Source organism: Echeneis naucrates, chromosome 5 (genome assembly GCF_900963305.1).
Source record: "Echeneis naucrates chromosome 5, fEcheNa1.1, whole genome shotgun sequence".
NCBI lineage: Eukaryota > Metazoa > Chordata > Actinopteri > Carangiformes > Echeneidae > Echeneis > Echeneis naucrates.
In genome coordinates, this window is record NC_042515.1 from 22,771,112 (window position 1) to 22,794,499 (window position 23,388).

Below are 23,388 nucleotides of genomic sequence, written 5' to 3' on the forward strand. Positions count from 1 at the left end.
ATACAGCAATATGTTAAATTCAAAATGAAATGTTTTCAACATTTCATTTCAACATTTCAACATTTTTTCATACTACAGCTTAAAATGTTGTAAAAAAAAAAACTAAATAAAACAAAACAGCAAAAAGAAAGGACACAGTAATAAACATTGTATACAGCTGCCCCTCACCTAAATTTAGTGAATTTAAGTTTCAATAACATGTAAATTAAGAAAACAAGGTTCTCAAAATAATTCGATTTTTGTGGATTTTGGATCACTTTTACCTGGAAAGAATCATTGCTGTGGAATTTTTCGTAGCATCCATAGCATAGCTTGAGAAATAAAAACTAAACTTAGACCAGAACATTGTTTGTCATGAATACATAAGAAAACCCTTTCCTGCTATTTTGTTGATTAGTTACTAGAGATGAAACGTTGTATTTTGCTTTTTTTTCAGCAAAAAATATGTGTAATTTTCAACTTTTCCAGAGGAAGGATCACTTCTGTGCCATCTGGGCATAACTGTTAGCTGACTGTTGATCAGACAAAATAAGGGGCTGTATCAGAATTGGTGTTTGAACACCACGACTTACTTGGAAATTGCAAATTCCTGCTTCCTATATCTCAACATAATGCAATAGTACTGATATGGTCAAATTTGAATTTTATCACATAATACCATATCATAATAAACGATTATAATAGAACCTATATAAAGATTATATATTACAAATGGTGAGACATTACAGGGTATATCTACAGTATGAGTTAAAGCGGTTCTTGATTTTACTTTGCGTCGTGGAACTGGAAAATAGTTGGATCACACTTGTGCTGAAAATATTTCGGCAGGTGCGTTTACGTGTTTCAGTTCATTACGCTATTTAGTAAATCAACGTGGCTTATATAATATCTGCTCTCTTTTACGGTGCAGGACAACAACATGTAGACAGGCTGAAAATGTAATAAATACGATTGGTGATAAGGTCTGTATTTTCGTTTTGAATCACACTCAAGAAATAAAAATCAGCCCTTTCGGTCACTTAACTGAATGGAAACAAATGGCTTTCTCTTTTAGATAGCTCTCCTATTCAGGGAAAAGAGAGTTAGGACGGCCTCCTATGCACTCATCTTCCTCCTTGTGATAATTTGTTTACCGTCCCTAAGACGTAATTACGGACTTCACCTTGGAGACTTGTGACTGTAACGTTGTCGGACTGGATCCTGATGTCAACTGTCAACTGATGGGAACGGACTCATTAATATGCATCAAACAGATCGGCCAATGCATGTGTGAACACGAGGAGGAGCAGGCAGCAGATGATGTACTCTGTGTCTACCCCTCTCCACCACCACCACCACCACCTGGAAATCTGTCCCTCTCCCTTTAAGTGGGAGGTGAGCGCAGGGCGCAGCGGACGCTGACTGTTGGGAGCCCGGAGCAGAAGACACAAAGTCACCGGGAGTGAGTAAGTGAGAGCGGAGTTCCTCTCTCTGCCCCCACCCGCCGCAGCGATATTCCTCTCCGACTCCCCGGCGTCATCTCTCCAAAAGCCCTCGGCTTCCGACCGGCTCTCTCCACCCTGACTGACGGACGGACCGGGAGCGCGTACCTGGCCGCCCCCGTCCCAACCACCGCGCTTTGCATGCGGTGAGCAATTAAAGCGGGAGAGGAAGAGGGGGAGGACGGAAGTTTCTCCTCTGCTGGACAGCCCAGGACGCTCCGGGACTGGTGAGTGGAGACAGATTCCGTTTCAGTGTCAACGCTGGGAAAAGCAAGCAAGCAAGCAAACAAACAAACCGGGCTTTGTCTCGGACAAATCCTGCAGGTGATAGGAAGTTCTGCAAAACTTGGAAGTGACTGTGAGACTTGTGTGTTAAGCTGCGTTTGCTCTGAAAACTTCCTACACTCCCCCCTTGTGTCATGATGTTATCGGTTGTTATTAACTCTAGCTTGTAAAACTTTCCTTCATTGTGGTGCTGGACACATCCACCACCGAACCCTGACTTCACCCAACTTCTCTCCGCGGTCCTTCACCAGCAGCCCCATCCCCTCTTCTCTCTCTCTCTCTCTCTGCACAACTCTATCTCTTTCTGTCTGAATGTGCCAGAAACCAGAGGCAGACAGCTTTAACACACTTACCCAGGAAGGAAAATATATGAGGATGCTGTTCATGATGTCAGTTCTGCTGGCAAATGCAAATGGGCAGATATCAGCGGCTAAGAATACTAAGAATACCAATACTAAGAATAAGTGCATTTTCGGAATGACTGTGTTGCTTGTGTAGAAGAGGGCTGGGGGGGCAGTTGCCGCACAGATGTAGTCATTTTAGTACACAAAGCATGGGAGTGCTTGCATGGAAACTCACAGCTCCTCTAAGAGTAAACGGTAAAAACAATTGTGTGTGTGTGAGTCACAGCAGTGAGTCTGACTTTGAGGATTCCCCTGGTGTGAAGTCCGGTCAGGCAGCAGGCCTACAACCAGTTTAGAGGTATCTCAGCACACACTACAAAGTATGTAAAAGCTTGTGGGCACTCTGCCACAGCAGGGGTTACACTGAACAGTGAAGTTGTGTGTGTGTTTGGGCATTTGTCTTTACAGTGGCTGGCTGAATACAAAGCTGCCGTCAGTGGGGAGTCCCTGACCTTTCTCTCCATCAGTCTCCTTTTTTCCGTCATTCGCTCTTGGCTCACATCTTCACACCCCCTACGGCTGCCACCACTCCTTTCCTTTCTTACTTTCCTTCTTTCTTTCTTCCTTCCTTTCTTACTCTCAACAGGACTGAGCAGCACAGATGAAAATAGTCCATCTGTCAACACCACTGTAGTAGACACAAATAAACAAACACACACAAGGAATAATCTCAAGTTGTAATTTGGCATTTCACCTTTCACCTCTCACCCTTTTTTCTCTCTTATCTGAGGCTTTGTCTTTCCACGTAAATTGGCTCATTGAGGAAAGATGACTGTCTCTCTCTGTCGCAAAGGTCCTGTCCTGTCTGTTATCACACCCAGAAAAGGTACTAGTCCATGATTAGCTGACCGGTATATATGAGAACACGTCGAACTGCGTTTGAAGTCATCATTAAGTTCCTTAAATTATTTTCAATACTTTGACACTGTGGTCTGAATTTGTGAAATCATAAAACAGCTGCTGAGTAAAGGAAGTGAAAGAGGGGCCAAAAAAAGAAGAGGAAAACATTGTTGTCCTTTTGTAAAAGTCTTCTGTTACTCTCATGTGTAAACATTACTGACCCAGTGAACACAGGTCGTCTAACAATCTGCCTGGCTGACCTCCTCAGCAGCTCAATAAAAAGGCGTTTCATGTCTTAGGCCAGTTTCTCCTAAACCAAGATGGTGGACATGATGCGTGTCCTGGAGTATTATGATGTCTCTTCCTTCAGAACAGCAGTTTGCCTGTTGCACAACCCTCTTGGCTTTTTAAAGATTGGCAGGTATTTATTTAGCAGTGTTTTTGGAGTGTAACACACTGGCCCATTTGCCAATAGACCTTAACAATAACACGATATTCAGAAATGAATACTTGAGCTGCAATGCACTGTGCAGCATTGCAATATAGAAAATAATAGATGCCTTTGTCTTTTTTGTAATTGTATATCTGGACCGCGTCTTGTGCATTGTTTTTGGATTTATACTTGCATTAGACTAATGAATGTTCGTGCAGTGGAAATGCAGTGTGCATGCACGTGCACTATTTCCTATACATGCCACATCTCCATAAGGGCAGCAGAGCAGACAAAGGTTTTCCCCCTCTCTCCTCCTGACCTCTTATGTCCTCTCGACATTGTTTTTTAAATCCCATTGAACCAGGAGTCCACAAAGAAAAATCACGATAGAGAATAATGGTGTGTCTGGGTGTGTGTGTGTGTGTGTGTGTGTGTGTGCGTGTGTGTGTCTGTTTGTGTGTGTTTGTATGCTCGTCTCCTTTTGCATAGTGTGAGGCCGAGTCAATCACACTGAACAGGGCTGGGCTCAGGGAACCCTTGCGATCTCTTTAAATAAAACCCTGTGGCTGCATCCGATCCTTTGGGAAATTCATCAAAAGTGAAAAGTCTCAGCTAGTCGATTGATGGTCCACTATTGCATCCTCGTATCAACCATCTGAATTACTGAGGCAGATAATCATATTCAGATCAGATCCTGTTCTTACTGACCACTTTACTGAATTAGACTGAGGGTTAGATGAAATCTACCAAATTAGCATTTTTTTGGTCACTTTGAGCATCAGTTTTAACATTTGATCAGTTGAGCTGATAAAAAATGTAATGATTGTAAAGAGCTGCAATGGACTACATTTTTCTGTGACATTGACTTTTCCCTGTCCTAAAGAAGATATAAATTCAGTCAGATTTTTCTTTATCTGACCATATGAAAAGTTTTATTGAGATCGTATCTGATTTAAGAGCAAACAGGGCAGTAATGTTGTTCCACAGTGGAGTTGATAAAAAAAAAACAACAACAAGCAGTTAAAACTGTGAGTCTTAGGCAAATGCTTCTCCAGTGCTGTGTTATAGATCCTTTAATTGGCCAAATATGATCTCAAACTGTTTCAAGTTTTTCTCTTCCACGATTTCCTACCCAGCTAAGTCTAAGGCAACTTATCGGACTCTGTGAGAACTCAGCCAAATGGCAAATGACAATTTAGTACTGACGACTGAGATCTGTTCTCATACAACAGCACTGTGTTTTACAAAAATGTTGCATATTTTACTTGATATGGTGATGTGACTTCAACTTTTTACACTTTTTATTTTTACCAAATTAAAGAAAGGTTGCGAGGCCAGGCAGAATCTTTTTGCTTATCGAAAAACGTCTTTATCTGCAGAAGAGTTGTAAATGAAATAATCGGCAATAAACAAATTATTAGTTAACCATCATTGTTTTTCAGGAGGAAAAAACCATTCTCCATGTGAACATTTTCTGCCTTTGCCTGTGTGTTCTGATGAACTGAACGTCTTTGTGTTTTGAACTGAGACAAAGCGTAACAGCGATGTGCTGCCGTGTTTTTGAAGCATTGAAAATCACCCAACACAGACGCTGGGGAAAAAAAAAAAAAATCCACTACATGTAGTTGCTTTTGACTGAGTTGGTAACTTCTTGGCCACCTTTTGGTGTTGACTTCATTTTTTTTTTTTTTTTATCCTTTAGGGAAACAGCTTGAGAAAAAAATAGAAATTATTATATTAAAGGTAATTTTAAATGTCTGAGGATAAACTGTCAGAGATCCTCTCTTGGTGAAGGTGGAAATGCGTGTTGATTCCACATCTTCATATCCTCTTATGTCTTCATATCATTCTTCATGTGAGAAAAAACGAGGACGACTGTAGAGAGCGCATAGGAAATGCATACATGTACACACAACACACACACACAAGGGACATGTAGGGGCTGACACTCACCCAGTGATAAAGTCTTGTACGCTTGACGAGCCATTCTCAGAGGCACCCTTGGACAACACACACATCTCAGTAGGCATCGACACACACTCAAGGTAAGACATATTTGTTAGAGTGTCCGATAAGCAATAACGTGTAATGGCGAAATGTTTAGTTTTCCATTCAATCAAGCTGGAGTTTATTTTGTGTTCGTTTTTTTTTTTTTTTAGACTTAAGTGTAATTTTGTTATTCTGGCTTTGCTTTGAATGTGCACTTGCGCATCTTCTACGTAAGTCTGTCATAAAATGGTAAGAATGTGTTAATAATGCAGTGGGAGTGATCCCCCCATGATCTCAGATGTCGTAGGCCATTCATCAACAGCTGTAAATATTTTTTAGCCAGGAAAGAATGGAAATATCTTTTAACTTTGCCCTGCATTTCTCATACCATTTTTTAAACAGATTTTAATCCCTGGGAAAGAACAAAGAACAAAAAACAACAAAAAAAAAAAAAAAAAAAGCACACTTTCTGAACTTGTCCAACATGTGTCCACACACGTGTGTTGATTAAGCACACAACGTCAGAATACAAGCTCCTACAGGACTAAGGTGTGTTTCACTGAATACAGATGAAAGCTTTTGTTGGGAAGTATGTGGTATGTTTCAAGTTTTGATCTTTGTTGAACGGGTCATAACCACAGGTGTCTTTTGTCTGGCTGTTCCCATAATGCCTGTCACATAGCAGCCCTGTATTGTTTGGCACACAGGACATGAATAAGCAAGTTTATGTGCTTTAAATGCAACAATTAAAATACTGTGGAAGCTGCCGCCTACTTTACACATCCCAGAGAGATGTTGTGTTGCTTGTGTTGTGCTTCAATGAAAAAAGTTTCCATTTTTGACATGATTAAAGGATGATTATTCGATGCAGAAGCAGCTTTAAAACATAACTTACAGACAGTTGGATGTTTTACTGTGCCACAGTAACAAAAAGACTCTGTGTGCCTTTTCATTACTTTTGGATCCTTTCAATACTTTCTCCGTGATAACCACCAGATTTGCATCAGCACCAGAGAAGTGCTCACAAACAAATGCTTTTTTTGTTCACCAAAACTGAGGATGAAGGTATAATCAGCTTGTTTTCGTGATCTTTCCAGCTGATTTGTTTATTTCTGCGTTTATCGAGAGAATTCACAAACACTCTATTGATGGATGAGCTCGGCACAAACAAATAAAAACACACCAGTTTCCTGGTTAATTTACATGACTTTCCCTTCGGACTCAACAACGCTCCTCTGTTGTCATATGACACCTTAAGTTCATATTTTCTTTTTCAGAACACAAGAGTAATCTTCAACACCTGCTTGATATGTCCATATATGTGTGTGTATGTGCATGTGGTCATTTGCAAATAACCCCAGACCGTTGTGTTTGCGCCATGATTTGCATTTCCATTCAAAATCTGTGAAATCTAAAATGACAGTGCCTGCTTTGTGTAAGTTCTTGTTTGACTTTTGCATTTGTGGTGTGTTTGTTTGTAACACTTCTTCTTTCCACGATAATATGACTATGACTTATTATTTATGGGGATTTTGTTGCGTCTTTGAGCGTCTGTGAAGCAACACCATCCTCTTCTCTGAAAAATGGACTGTCAGTGATCTAAAGTGTATTTCTGATAGAGCTGAGAGGACAGAGCAGCAGCTTTTCACCATATTATCTTCATCTAAACGTGTTAACTTTGTGAAAATCACCAGCTCACATCCTGCACAGTGAGATATCTTATCTGTGTCCCTGTCATGTTTTTTCCCACCACTCTCGACATCTAGCGTAAATAGTTTTTCAAGTCACCAGGAAATAGCACATGTTATATTGTGTATCTTGCTCAAGCTTCACAAGCACATACACTGTCCTGCAGCCCAATGTCAGTTACAAAGCCTACACTTTTGTTATTACACTTCCTCTATTTGCTCTTTCTCTGCAGACAGATAAGAATTTCTTTCCATGGCTGAATTCTGTTTCTCTTTTCTATCTTGAACGCAAATGAGGGGAGAAATCACCCAGATAAATTCAAGTATGTGGCATTGGGCCACTTAATCATCACCACCTCAAACAAAGATCCCTCTTTTGAAGAATGGTGAACTTTCTCCTCCGATTTAAGAAACTCAAACTGAGTTTCAACCCTGTTGGTCTTTTAGAAAGGAGCAAAGGAGCAGAAATGGAAAAGTAAAAGTTGAAATATTAAGATGATTTTTTTAAAAGCAGCTTCAAAAAAGCTCACAAATATGTTGTTTCCGCTAAAATGCGGTTCGCCGTAGCTTCTGTATCTTAACTCAAAGAGGATAAAATTTGTTTGTTGGGGACTATTTTCAACAATGGATTAATCCACATTTGGTGCTCTGGCGAGTGGTAAGAGTGGTCGGACTTTGTTAAAACAACCTACAGAATCATGTCACTCACAGCAACATGCAGCTTATTCATGTTTTTTTTTTTTTTTTTTTTAATAATTTATTGACAAAAATTGGGCTCTATGGCACAGCGGGGGACAATTTGTCACATTTTTAGTTAGAGCACTGAATTGATCCTGGGAGAATGAAAACAGTCAGAGTGTCAACATCATCAGCCCCTCAGTTTTAAGTCCTTTAACCTGTAACCTGTAAGGCTAAATGCGACAAAGGAATAAAATGGTCTTCCATTGTTTTTTTTAAACGTGATAACTTATCTGACAAGGCTGATAAGGCTGACAACTTATCTAGTGCTATATTTAATGTATTGATATTCACAAAAAATATCTTAGTGGTTTTGAAAACCAAAAACCATCGCAGTGTAATTTTACCCTGAGTCTTTGGAGCTGTAGAGACCACGGGTCAGTGAGCCAATCAGAGTAGGAGCTGAGGCTGTCTTCTAATTGGCATCTATTGAAAAAACATAGCAGATTTCCTCTGCTAAACACTCCTAGAGAAGCCTGAGCTCGTGGTGGTGACTGCTTTGTTGTGACATCACAAAGTTCCAGATGTGCTGACAGCTGGTTTTAAGGTTCAGTTTATGAATACAGACTGTGATATTTTCACTTTATTATTTTACAACCAAGCCCTGATTTATGATCAAAGACCACATGGAAATCTACCTTAGACTGTATAGACCCTTTAAAAGAGTCACATGTTTTGTAGCATCGAGGGCAGTGTTCCAGCAGGGTACACGTATACGTATATCCCTGATATACGAATAAGAACTTTTTCTTTCACTTGAATTAACTCAGAGGAAAATAACAGCATCATTCTTTAAAGCTAAATCGTTAAATAGTTAATTAGTTAACATTCAGTAACTATGCGAAGAAACAATGTGGTGTGAGGTTATAGATGCATTTCTCAATTTGGACAGGAAGTTAGTTTGGGTCAATGTGCCCAAAAAAAAAAGAGAACTTGGTTAAGATTCACCTTCAGCAAGTATTCATTTTAACTCTTAGCTTTAAACTAAACAAAGCAAACTTAAACCAAAGCATCTATAAAAAATAAGGTTTTTTGGAAAAGGCAAAGAAAACATCTATGGAAGGTCTGGAAACAAACAAGGAATTTTCATTTGTTGAATTTGTAATCAGCGGCTGAATGCCCCACTGTGGTCACCAGCTGGTCTCTAACTGTGTGTGTCTGCCGTTTGCTGCTGATCAGGTACTGTGCACTGTGAACAGCTGCCTGCTGCGGCCCCAAACTGGCACTCTGACGGCCGCGAGAGGGAACGCATTCAATTTGTGGAACGGGCAGCTGAGCGATGCTCTCACTTATTCCTTTGATAATTACTGTGGCTGCTCACCGTTCGTTCTTGTCTGTGGTCACTTCTCTTTCTGCATCTTTTTTTTTTGTTTTGTTTTTTTCTTCTTCTTCCTGCATCTTGAGTTAGCATTGCTAGTTGAATTGGTTTCTTTATGAGCCCTGACATGAGGGTTAATAGACCATATCTTGCCCTAGCCTGTGTTTGAAGCCAGGCGGATTGTCATTACCGTGGTCAACCAGCAACTTCAAACATGGTCTCCAGCTTATTGGAGCTGGTTAAGACCTATGGTACTAAGTTGTTTGTAACATAGGTAGCTATACTTGTGAAACACACGTGTGCACACACTCACACACAAATACACACAGCAAAGACCCCCTGCAGTTCCTCAATGCTGAGACCAACAGGCCCCCAACAGAATCACCTGTTGTGTTCCTTACTGCTCAAAGGCGTTTCCATAGTAACACCTCAGTGCCCTGGCCCCTTGGTCTATAAGACCCTCAGCAAACATAGACCCCCACCACCACCACCACCATGACAGACTCCATAAAAACACACACACACATTGTGCACACGTGGGTGCTCTCAAGAAGCAGTGAATGGAGTAAGGATATAAAGTGTGCCGGGCAAAAGGAAAGAGCACATTGTGAGAGTCGGGCCTCCTTTGTCTGAGCTACCCTGAAGGAGCAGGGTGGGGGGGTGGGGGGCTTTGTGAAGGAAAAAAAAAAGTGGCCTTCATACACATCCTTTCTTCCCCCTCTCTTGTTCTATTGCTTTATTGGGAGTGTGTTTTGTCTTCTTCCCCCCCTTGTCCTCCTCCTCCTCCTCTCTGATAAATGCCACAGTAGCCTTTCCCTAGCCGCCACAATGGACGACCTGTTTTAGAGAGCGAGAGAGAGAGAGAGAGAGAGAGAGAGAGAGAGAGAGAGTGAGAGAAAGAGAGAGAGCAAGAGCAAGAGAGAGAGAGAGATGAAAAGAAAAATAGCTGCTTTTTAACCTGCGCTTCTGAAAAGCAGAGGAATAAAAGGGGCAGTGAGTAAAGCCAGAGTCCTGTTCTCGGCTTTTTTCTCGCTCCTCAGTGTCTTTGTGAAGGGCACAGTTGTGTCATCAGCCTATTTATACGTCTTATGTAGAAAGAGAGAGAGAAGGTGGACTGAATGAGAGCGGCCTGTGAAGTGTTTTCAAGCAGGATGGAAATGCACCAGACATGTTGAACTTGTTTAACACATCAATTTTGGTTACAGTTAATGCACATAAAACATGAATTCTGACTGTAAAAAGCTTGTGCTTTATCTTCTATTGTAGGACAGCTTGACAGAATTAGTGTGTTCACAGTTAGTTAGTTAGTGCAGATCAGTGTACCAGATCACAACTATCAGCAAAGCGGAAAATCTGCAATGTATTGTTTCTAACACAATTGCATTACAATTACTGATGCATTAACCTTTGTTTGTGGTCACGTGGAAAGGATTTCATTTATAAATTTACTTTACTGAGCAACAAATTAGATTTTGTAATATGAACTGAATGAGGTGAAAAGTCTTGTTTTGCAAGTAGCTGTCATAAACCATAGTGAACTAACATGAGTAAATGGAGTTTGAAATGTAAAACATAAGCACTCTTTCGGGGACCCTGTGCTGGGGCTGTCACCTATAAAAGTGATCTAAGTTACAGTATACAGTCTAATTCCTTTTACACCAAAGGTTCACATAAGTAACTAAACACACGTCACATTGCTTTTTTACAGTCAGATATGAAGTCATTTAAAGTCGGTCTTCACTGAAAATAGGGAGTTAAGATGTCACAGTAAATTGTCCATTGGTTGTTTAAGGAGCTGAGCTAAACTGTCTCTAAACTTAATAAAGCTAAAAGTAGTACTTAAATAAAGTTAAAAAAAAGAAAAAACAATCAGATGAAGTTCTAACTTATTTTTCCTGCAAGTTCCCTATTTTTATTTTCTCATATTTCCCTATCATGTTTCAGATATATAGATGTTTCGGTAAAGTTCCAGTCTTACTACCAGTTTCTCTGCAGATGTTTTTTGGTCTTGCTGGGTTAAGAAACATAGCCTGATTTCTCTGTGTATGAGACAATCATGTAAGAAGAGAAACAGCCGTGCATATTGCACCTTTGCACATGCTCTTCAAATCATCTTGTACTTAAAGATAAGAAAATAAAAGCACATAAATAACTTTTTAAACTTTGGACACCTGGTTTTAAAGTGTATTTAAGTATAATGCTAACCAGTGTGGGCTGGAGTTGTGTGTACTAGAGCATCGAAACCAAAGTTGACACTCCACCAAACTTCTGCCTTTTATCAGTTATCTAGAAACTTGACCACACCACACAGAGACGAATAAAACAGAAACCACATCCTCAACTTTGACAATTTCAGAGGAAAGTGCAGTCGTATGGACAGCTGTGGTACATGCGACTAAATAAATGATCAGATTAAAATCTTGTTTAGTTTTCGTAGATTTATTTAAGAAAAATAGCTTATCATAATTGTCACGGGAGATTTATCTGTGTATACATATGACTCAAAGATATCACCTACAGTTAATATAAAGAATCTGTGAGATCGGTCCAGTTGAATTGAATGGAAAGTTAGGACTGAGCTCAACAGCCAAAATCCCCAGCCAATATTTAACCAATGAACATTACTTTGCATTTGCTGCTGATAACTTCTTTATCATTCAACTCAAGCTGGCATCTATTGATAAGACGAACATTTAAAGAACATTAACACATCATTAATTCACAATTAACACAATTAACATCCAATGTAGATGTCAAAGTGATCAGGACACATCATCAGTTGTTAAAAAAGCACCACAGCAACAACTTGATAAATAACAATTCAATTTCAGTGTAATAACATCCTTAGGTCCGGGCAAATGTTTTACACAATCAAATTGCCTGCCAATTTACTTTAGATACTGTCTTTATCTGGTCATACAGAATGAACATAGGTTGACTTATTCTTGATGCTACTCTTCAGATCTGTGGACTGCCAGGCATTTCTCTTCTATGTCTGACACATAAAACGCTTTGTTTGCTTGTTTCTCCACTGCTCAGGCATTAACACGGGCCAGTGTGTGCGTGTGTCTTGCGGGAGAATGTAATCTTATTCATGCCAAACACATTACTGCCATTTCGCTTGAACAAAAGCAAATACAAAGTTGTCCCAGGCTTTCTTCAGAAGCAAACTCGTCATCCTTATACGGCAAAAATCCACATTAACAAATCTGACAAAAATATAAGCATCACACGCTCTTTCCTTGTTGGGTAATCTCTTTTGGTGTAACTTCTCTGATTCCTGTCTCATTTAGGCATCACGAGTATGTGGTTTGAGATATGGATGTGTGTGTGTATGTGTCCAGTGAGTGGATCTCTATGGGACAGCCTCTGAACTCCAAGAGGAAAAGGGGAGTAAAATGTACTCTTTGTGATGTCTCTATCAGTGAATTGTAGAGCTGGAGTTCCCAACACTGCCTGTTGCGTGATGAACTGACCAACAACCACAGAACAACAGCACCTTATCAGAGCTTGTATCTCTGTTCCAGCACACACATATACACACAATCACGCACAGACATGGTACGAGATAAAAAAAAGGGGGAGGGGGGAGGAAATTGAGTGTGGATTCTTGAAGAGCTTATTCTTTGGACTGTGCACTGTGGTTCAGTACCCTTGACATCAAAAGGCCAGGAGAACAGAGGAAGAGAGGGGAAGAAAAGGAGAAGAGAGCAAGGCTTTTGTGTCTCTAGTCCTGAGAGCTCATTCTCTAATGACGCACAGTCAGCAACGCAAGAAAGCTTTGTTCAACGAATGTGTGCGTTCGTTGCTGTGTGTGTGAGACCACTACGATGAAAGAAATTCTCGAGCCCAAAACATACATACACTGTTCTTCGAGACTTGTGTTTATGTATTGTTTATTATTTTTGAATTATTTTACTTCTTTTGGCATCAGGCAGGCAGCAGTAAATGATAGCTAGGTATAGTGTTGAAGGAAGTTTGTAATCCAAGCAATGATGAAGGTCAAGAGGTCAAAGTGAGAGGATGTCTCCATGTTAGGCCTTTTTTAAAAATCTTGTTTTAGTCTTAATTATGTTTCTCACCCAGTCTTGCTGCTGAGGCTTCAGATACACATACAAAGCATGCCACTGTCTGACTGGTGCCATCACATGTCTCCATGTCTTGCATTAATCCTGAATTCTCTGAACTTTCTTTCTGAATCCTGATAGTGTCCCAGCTTCATATGGCTTAGCAACAGTGCATGCCAGCCAATAGTTCATAACAAGGGATGCACACGCATACATTACATGCTGTTGTCGTTTGTGTCTAATTCCAAGACAAGAGCTGATGAAGACTTCTATGTCAGAGTTGCACACTGCTTTTTTATTGTTGCGGATTGTATTTTGTAATATCCTGTCATGTCTCTTGTTAATACTACAATGCCATTGGACTCAAGTTGTCTGGTGAGCGGCACCAAGGGTGTCAGTGAGTTAGACCCCGGGCAAAAGAATGGCTCCCCTCCTTGTAACACAGTCGTACTAAGCAATGAAGTGAGAACGCTGTGCTTCCCAATCAGAAGTGACCTTAGCCAATTGGCTACATGCCCAGTTGGGAGGTGAGGTGACAGCTCGCATGTGTTCATGTCAACCAACACAAAGACAGGTTGATCTGGAGAACGTGAAATTGCAGCATTGACTCTGTTGGTGATAATTGCTTTACTATGTTTCCTTAGTCGTCTGCCCTGGAATATGGACTCCTGCGAGAGACAGGATGATATCATGTGCACACCTTTTTGTGCACTTGTGAATTGAGTGGCCCATGTAGCCTCTAATAGCTAGCACAGTCTAGCTAGAATCATTTTGTGAGATTTCGTTCTATCTCAGTCTGCCCTTATGACTAGAGCCATCAAACCTCATGTCCATATTCTCCTCATGGAGCCATATTTCAGTAAAACAGATCAGGTTTCTCTTTAATGAATCCTCCTCATGTCTGAGATGCATGACTCAGTGATCTGATTTTTGACGCAGTAATAACTGGGAGCTTCATTACAAAAATACAAAAAACCTCCACCAGCACTTGAAAAATCACAAAAATCTAATCAAAATATCTGTCAGAAAAATTGTGATTTGAAATTTTCCCCAAATCACCTGGCTCTACTTCTGTACTTCCTTTCAAGAAACATCTGTCAGCCCTCACTGTGTGATTAAAACACTGGAAACGATAGTTGCAGCAAGAGCTGTAACTGACTCAAAGTTAAAGAAAGACAATGTGTTCGCCTCAAATGTAAAAGAGCCAAAATTCATCATCTATCTATTCAGAATGAAGGTGTTCATAATGTTTCTTAGCAAGCCAACATCAAACTTAACAAAAAATCTGGGCTGATATAAGCTTTCTTTATTCATAAAATTATTAGAAATTATATGAAACAAGACGAGTCCCGCTTGACTAGATATATTGCCTCATCCCTTTGTCTTTGTGTCATTACTCTGAACTTTCTCCATTCGGTTTAGGTCACCTGTCCAGGAAATCCTAAGTCAGAATAAAGCCGACTTTGTTAGAAAGTTACTGAATGCGCTTTATCACACTGCTATCACACCTGTTGGGGGGTGGGTTGATGTTCGATCTGTATCGTGCACATCGGTGATGGTTTACCTGCAAACAACATGCTAATTATGCAAATGCTCTCCTGTGTGGTGGGATTTGAAGAGGCTCTTTGTACTTCCCCTTCCGAGTAGAGAGGTAAGGGTTTTGGTGGGTGGACAATGTAGGCGAAGAGAAAGGGAGGGAGGGTTGGGCCAGGGGGTAACAGAAAAGTAGAAAAAACAGACGATACTGGTGAGGGAGTCCCAATTACTATGACTTGTGTCAGAAGCTCTGTTGCAGCCTGGGAGCGCTGTTGGATCTCCTCACATCTGCTCAACCGTACCAGGTCAGTACCAGGGTCTGGTGTGAAGTACCATCTTTTCAATGTAGGTTTCAGACATCAAGCAGCTTCGTGTTAGCTGTAAATGTACTTTTTTAATGATGGTTTCTTTGGTTTCTTAACTGAATATTTGTTCAAAGTCAAGCTCAGAATTTTATGTAATGTTACACTACTGACTTCTGATATGCTGAATCCAACTCAAGTAAGCGACCTTCACTGATTTTCAATCAGAGACTGAGGTGAGGAAAAAGCTGATGACTCACCAACAGATTTAGAAAAGAAACATTTCACCATTAGATCGAGGTTCTGTCAGTGATTCCACTGGAAACTCCTGCCATGATCAGGACAAACCTGGATCTATGGGCAGGCGGGCACCAGTTGGCAAAGGTCACCAGGTGGTTTCATCACCGTTCAGCAAATATTGCTGACTGTGAAACAAAACTCAAAACATTTGTTTGCACATTGGCTCACACTTGTCTTAACATAACTGCACAGCTGGTTGGAAACTTACTGTTAGAGTTGTGCCACGCAACATTGTTAACAATTGAACAATATGTAAGAAAATGTATTGCAAAAGTTCCAAGACAGTGATGATGGAGCTAGCTGTGTAAATATGCAAAGTTCTAGGTCGTTTATATTAGCTTTCTGCCGTGTGCTTCACTGTTGCGTTTGAGCCAGCTGACTGAGACGCGTTGCTCTTGACTGCTTTTGATCCGTTCCTGCAAGGAGCCTTCTGTCACTATAGCTGTCAGTTTAAGGGATGACAATGAAAAAGTCTTTATTTGATTATCACCATGTAAACCTCTTTAGATATCTAACACTTTATCCTGCTGCTCTGAACTGCTGAGACTGGCTCTCGGCACTTTCTTCATGTGTTGTGTGCTCTCGGCTTTTCTGCCTCAGACATTGGTTGGAAAGCGACAAGGACAATAGAAACCCAAAAAAGCTGCTCCTGTTGGGAGAAGGGAGTTTGGAGAACACTGAGGGAAAGAATAAGCAAACAAAGGATGAAAAGAAAGAAAACAACAGACAGATTATGCCTTGCCAACCCCCACTGGGGGGGAAATGTAAGGTTTTACATGTTACAACTTGTTGGGTAACTGAAGGTTTTGTGTGAAGTGATTCCTGTGTTGTGGGAAGTGTAAGGTTTCAGTGTTGACATCGCTCATAGGAGCTGATTTTTATCTGAGGGCAGAAGCATGTCCATCGCCATTCTCCCTCACCTCCTGCTCTGCTGCGACTGAAGCATTCAGTTCATGGGGGGGCAGGAACAGTGTTGTTCTGTGACATGACTGTGAAGGTTTACTCCACGCAGATCACAACTTCTTAATCATTTTTCATATGACTTCCCTTCAGATACCAGTTCCTACACACAACTAAATACCTAATTAATTTGAAATAAATAAATTTCAATTTAAATTTAAAACTTTACTGATTTAGTTTCAAAACTCAATAAATTACTGAATAATGTCAAAAGACATGCTACAGGCCTCCAGTGAGCCATGTTGGATTCTTAAATGGAGGATACATGATCCTACGGTTCAGCTTTTTGCTTTTAAAGCTGAATTAATTCATATTTTTGGCCACTTGAGTGCAGAGGACCAACCAAGTTCCCACTGGTTAGAGCTAGCACACTAGTAAACAATTGTCTATTCGTCTATATTTCACTTACCTATGAAAACTTGGAGATGTGTAAAACTATTTGTATTTCAGCTTTTTTAATTCACAGGAACGTCACTAGCTAGTTGCTAACTATGATTGTATTTATATAGGTAGCATACAGGGCTAGCTAGTTTGCTTGAGCTATCTGGATTTGCTGTGCTGGAATGAGGTTAACTTTGTGAGTCTTAAAACCAAAACATGAGCAAAATTTTAATCATGCTGGGAAAAAAAAACATACTGATTTGTGCAGCTTCAAGTTATTTCCTGGACCGGCTAGATGTTACTGTAGTGACGCTAATAGTTTTTGTGTGCAAACCTGGTTGAAGGATGCAGATCACACACTTTACTAAAACAATGCCTGTGGGTTTAACTCTCTGTCTGAGCTCAACACAACACGTCAATCGTTTGATTATGTATATTTAAGATGTGAGTAAAGGTGGTTTTGGTAGTTTTAGCTCAACAGCTGCTCTGAGGTCTGTTTTACTGTGATGTCCTGGTGGCATGTGGTGAGTGCCTATAAAAGCTGAACAACACAGTAGGTGGTCGGTAAAACAGGCTTCAATCAGACAACCTCCTATGATGGCAGCACTGCTAAAATCCTGTAACACACGCACACCACATATATACACGCAAGGTCAGTTTCGACAAGAGTGTAGCCAGCAGCAAAGAGGCTAAGTGTGTGTTTAACTAGATGAGGGGGAAGTGATAACCTTGACTGGTTTGTATTGTTTCATCCAAGACACTAAAGGCATTGTTTTAAAGAAACCCTTTGTGCCGGTGAAACACACACACCTTGATGCATTCCTTGCTGTCAACGGTTCTGTGGGTTGCTGAGATTCTGTGCATACCTCTGTGCACACACACACAGACACTCACGGACGTGTGAAAGCCACCTGTGGCAGCTCTACAGTCCAGCCTCTTTGGAACGTAGAGGGGTGACCCAGGAATAACTCAGCGTGGGACAAAACTCCGGCCTGACCCCCTGCCATCACACAATCAACCCCTCGCGAGGACTGATGGCGGTCGCTGCCGTGTTGGCTAAATAGTCTGTCACCTCTCCCCCTTCAACCCTTCTTCTGATTCATGTAAACGCTCTGCAGAATCACACGAGAGCTGAACATAGATGAGGGCCGATGCAGATCCTCCTGGGTTTAAAGCTGCTGATACTAATATTTATATTGTCCGTGGTTAAAATGGTGGCAGGTCTAGGAAGCAGTGAGTAGATATAAGCTAGGGAACACTTGTTCAGTTCTTACCAGAAACATGCATTTTTTTCACACTTACAACAGGACCTAGGCTGAAGGACAGACACATCTGCATATGCACTCACACGCGCTTGCACACAAATAACTGTGATATCACATTCAAAGTCAGCAGTAGTCAAACAGGTGGCATCAAATTGGTTTGAGTGCTGTGGTCCCCCCCACTTGCAGCTGTATTTAATGTGCCACCAGGCAGCTGTGCGAAATGGATTTTTTAGGATTCAAAGTTTGTACACAGACACAGACACACCCGCACACACATACACACATAATATATAAAAACACACCTTCACACACAATTTGCACAGGCACAGAGTCTTGGCAGGCAGATGGCTTTGTGTTGAAAATGCAGTAACAACATTATTATGCATTTGGCAAAATGCTGTTGTATTATTTTTTTCTTTCATGTTGCCTGTTGGAGGAGAACGAAAACCAAACTCCATAATGCTGTTAAACGGATGTGGCTCTCCTTATTGGAAAAGATGCACACCTGGTTCAGCATGACGGAGACTTCTTCTGAAAAAGTGTTATCTATGTTAAAGAGCCTTAAAACTGCATTCAATAGAATGACCATCAGGGGACAACTCCACTGTTTGTTAATAGAAGTATGGTTGTGTCAGAAAGTTCACAACCGGTTTGCTTGCAATTTGCATGTGCATTTCACTATCACTGCGAAAGACATTACCGGAGAAGTCGTTGCCCTGATAATTAAGTTTTCTAAGTGGGCAAATTTCCAGTTGCACGTAAATGCACCTTTGTGGAAAGTTTCACATTGAGCACTTCTATGTAGCTGTTGTTGAACAGGTCCTTGTTTCATTTGTATATTGTGTGTTATTGGCAGGTTTGTTCCCACATGTATGGAGGATCTCCATTCAGGTTTAAGCGTTTTTACACACTGCATAGACAGTTTTCCAAGAGCTGTGGTATTTGCGCCTGTGAAAGCTAATGTGAGAGTGTGCTAGTTAGCAGACAGGTATGTAAACCGTCCAGATTTATAGCCATGTAACTATTAGTTTCACAATGATCACAGTAAGATGCGGTGAGAAAAAAGCCTGTACACCTCTGTCATCTTTTTACTTACAAATAGATTAAACTTTAATTCTAAGATTAATAGTATTAGGCTGTCAGTCAAAATTGCAGTTATTGATAGATAATAGTCTTGTGTGACGTGCTGCTTGTTGAGGGTGCATCTCTGTATCTCTGACAGGCCTCTTTGCCACCCTAGTCTTGAACATTCTTTCGTGTGGCACTACGTAATTATTGACTCATCACTTCCCTTTATGGAGATATACTCGCTGTATCTCAGTTTGTTGACGATGACCCTGCCTTCACTCTTTTTGCTAAGCCATATCTTTATTGTGCAGCTTAAAACATACACAGACGTGCATATACATCAGTGAGGTTTGGAGCCTTAAAACGTGGCAGACAGGTGGCTTTGTTCACAAACAGAGTAGGCAGGCTGGGAGAGATGGTGAAGTGGATGGTGGGGGGAGGAGGGGCTCTAATCATTATTATGCTTTCCGCAGAATGGTGGCGCTCTGCATTTTTTGCTGTGTTCCCGAGTTGGTCGGCACATTCCGCTGGCATTGTTATCCGGCCTGTTTCCTGCGGCCGGCGGCTTTTGTCAGCCTCTCCCCCATTGTCCTGGCTTCCTTTGTTCCCTGGCTCCAACAATGGCTTTTTTTCTGCCTCTTTATATATATGTGCACTTTTTGCCCTTGTGTGTTCTGTTTGTTTTGTTCTGCTGTCTGCTGTGTTTTTCTTTCCTCCTGATGCAGGGCTGGGAAATAACACACACTCACATTCACGCACACACATACAACACACGCACATATGTGCGCACGTGCGCACACACGCTCGCAAGCTTGAGTTGATTTGTTCAAGTTCACTATGGTTCAAGCCTCTCTCACTCAACCTGTCCTCTCTCCCCGATCCCGCTCTCTTTCTCCCTCACTGGGTCGTTGTGTGTCTCCCTCCTCTGTAACCCTCTATTATTTACTGCGAGACACACTGACACATACACACACCCAGACAATAAGTGCTCGTGACTTTAGGTGGTGGCAATACAAGCAGCACCCAACTCTTTGTCATGATTCCTGCAGTGACCTTCCTAAAGTGAGGGACATGACATACTCCACAACGCAACACGGGGTGAGATTCAGGCCAGGTTTTTGCAAACTGATCCAAAGAAAAGTTAACCAGAGCCTATATCCTGATTTACATCCTGATTTTTCATATCTTGAAGCCCCCTGTTTTCTTTTACTATTTTAATTGCCACATTTGTACTGCAGTGCTTCCCCCCACTAAGATCTTTTTTCATTTGTGTCAATGAAGCTCACCATTTCCTACACAGATGTTTCACAATTAAAGCCTACCTTTTGCTCAGAAACTGCAATCTTCCTATGCCAGACTTGTAGTGATGAGTGAAAAGTATCTTTGAATATTAAATGGTGACTGAGCAGGATAGTTGTAGAATATGATATGACTTCATGCTGAAGAAATTTAGAGATGGAGGATTTTTTTTTAAATTTGAATGCTTTATCTTTTTGTTTCTGTCACCTTGATGATGATTTTGTTAAGGGAGCCATGGAATGTAATGAATTGGATTACCATCTGACTCAGTTCCACGTCATGTTTATCAGTAATAAACATTTTGGAGATTATAGTATACATTGTAGCTGCCGTCAAGCTTTATAAATGCTCAAAGAAGGTGTATGCATACTGTAAGGACAGCCTCACAGAGCTACTAGCACACCGCTGCTGGTGTTTCTCAGTTCTGCAGCCAGATGTCAATATCATCTCATTTTGTCCATGTTATAAAAGATTGGGCAAAAGTTGCACCTTAAAATTTCATTGTATTTATTTGTTGATGCTGTACTGGTTTTAATTTAATGGCTACCGTCATAATGGCATGGCAAACACCCAAACCTAACCACACCCAAATGGCAAGTGTTTTGTGTTGTGTTTGTCTTTAACCAGAATGGTTGAGCCCAGCCCTCCAGCACTGCACCTCCTTTCAGACGGGGATGTCAGCATGGCAGGTGTTGGTGTTAAAGTAGAACAGGAAGAGTCCAGTGAAGGAGGTGGAGTCATTACCAATACCAAACCTCTCAAGACATCTCCGTCACGTGATTGGTCTGGGAGTCAGCCACTGGAGGCCCGCCAGCTGACCCCACCACTATCACGCTCTCCCTCGGTAAGGAGAGCGAGAAAGGTTGTTGGTGGGCATTTAAGAAAAGTGGGAAGCGTCATGGATTAAAATGTCAAAGTAGAAATTTTGCTTTCGTTTATCCTGCTTTGATGTTTTGTCAGTTGATATGTTTTTTTTTCTGTCTTAACAGGAGGGCTCTCCAGGTAAGGAGCTGTCTCACAGGCAAAGCCCTCTGGGGCTGAAGGAGGGCAGGACACATGATCGACTAGAAGGGCAATCCAACTTCAAAGAAGGTGTGTCCTAACTGCTAACATGGTCTCTTACACACTTTCTGCCCTGCAGTGTAAGGACAAGTGTAGGCAGAGCTTCCAAGTAATTGTACTGGGCACTTTGGTGGCACATGAAACTGTGAAAATATCTCCTGTTTGTGGAGTGAAAGCCAACTCCTGTGATATAGAACCATGACTGTGCAGACTGTGTTTTGTTTGGCTCAGCCCTCCACACTGTTGATATCCTGTTTTGAATATTTTGAGGAAAAAATTCTTAATGCAAGGCCCATTAGCAGTTCCTTCTGGAAATGTTTTGTTGTTAACTGCTCAGAGAGAAAGACAGCAAGAATATGTTCGCCCTAACCCTATAATTTATGATTAAAAATCATGAGCATGATGATGATTTTTTCTTTTTTAATAAATGTTTTTAGGTAATCTAGTTTTCAAGTGTCCCTTAGTTATGCCAGTTACCAAGGCTTTGGTATTGATAGATACAAATCACAGGTCCCATTTAGTCTAAAGCAGTGCTTCGCAAATAGTGGGGCCCCGGGGAGGGGGGGGCATGGATGTTGCCCATGGAACAACATCGATGATAGATAAAATACAATGTTATGCAGAGGTGTACTTATAACAGTTTTATAGACAAATGATACTATTTATAGTCTCGGCAGAGAGTGGGGGTGGAGTGAGGGGGTGCAAAATATTTTCTTCTTCCTAGGAGGGGCGAAACAGAAGATAATTGACAAGCACTGGTCTAAAGGTAAATGGCCCATGCTGGGTTTGATTATAAATCAGGTATAAGTTCAACATTAATAGACTGAAGGTAGCAAAGGTCTCAGAGGAGAGGCAGAGAGAAATCATCTCTTCTGACTGACTGACTGATCTGTTCTTACCAGACCTCCATAGAGAGGCCTGATGAAGGAGATTTAAAAGTACACTGAGAATGTTTTTGGTTCTTAAATCCACAAATGTCTTCTTATGAATAGCAGCCCTTTAAAATAAAACATTGGAAAAGTGTTAAATTCCCAATATAAAATTCCCAACAGATTCCCATGGCATTTTTTGTGGATTTTCAGAACATATCGGATCTTTTGTGGGCATCAGGGAGTTTATATCAATATATGGCAACCTCCAGGAGAGGTGGGATGTCTGCCTGAATTGCAGCAACTGAAGGTGGGGTGAATAGCTGGTCGTCATAGCGACAATTGTGGTACTACATCTGTTAAAATATGGAGATAATAGCACACATTTTCAGATAGGCTCTCCAAGAGGCAATTGCATTGTTGTATTGTGCTTTTGCTTTGCATGTGACTCAAAGTATTGTGTTGACACTTTTGTTTGAGATGACCAAATTTGGCACATCACATGTTTGTGTGATTCTGATCTTACAACTGAAGCAAAGTGACTGAAAATAGCACAAAGTGCACTGCAAGTATCTTTGCTACTTTCAGACTAACTGTCAATTGTCAATTGCTTGTCCAGCACAAATCACATGCGTGTGTTGGTCTCTTGATGAGGCGTGCTCAGACCAAGTCACCGATTGGTTTGTCAGGCGCTTTTTTGAAGCTTCCAATGTAGACTTTGCTCATCGTCGTATTGTTTTGTTTTGTTTTTTAAGCTAAAGAAACCTCGTTGGAGGAGAAGTTACAAGTGGGTCTGACCTGCTCTGTGCTCCGTTCAGGTCACTTTACGTGTTGTAGTCTGTCAATCAAATGGTAGCCACACCCCTTAATGCAAGGTCTATTTTTCTCTAAATGGGACCATCATTAAATATTTTACATTATGTTGAAATGGAAGACTTAAACACATGGAGAGGAGTTGAAACTAGAAACTGGGACCATAAACTATTTTGAAAACCATTTACTGAACTAATAAAACAAGTGAGATGTATGGCCCTCTTCTCCTACACTTCAGTACTATTTGAGGGGGATATCTGGGGGATGTCAAAGATTGATACTTTTCCACA

At 41.0% G+C, this 23,388-nt stretch overlaps 1 protein-coding gene across 4 annotated transcripts in view; it reads left to right on the forward strand.

Moving 5' to 3' along the window:
• Positions 1 to 1,202: 1,202 nt before the first annotated feature.
• sox13 (SRY-box transcription factor 13) overlaps positions 1,203 to 23,388 on the forward strand; it is a 39,650-nt gene continuing 17,464 nt past the window's right edge. For 2 of the 4 annotated variants that reach the window (XM_029501911.1, XM_029501915.1), the window contains exons 1-3: positions 1,203 to 1,708; positions 20,982 to 21,198; positions 21,344 to 21,446. In XM_029501911.1, coding sequence (XP_029357771.1) covers positions 20,983 to 21,198; positions 21,344 to 21,446 — 319 coding nt within the window. In that variant the 5' untranslated portion in view covers positions 1,203 to 1,708; position 20,982. Of the gene's footprint in view, positions 1,709 to 5,449; positions 5,489 to 15,028; positions 15,085 to 20,981; positions 21,199 to 21,343; positions 21,447 to 23,388 lie in introns of those variants that run through there. The other 2 variants (XM_029501913.1, XM_029501914.1) reach the window with 2 other exon arrangements.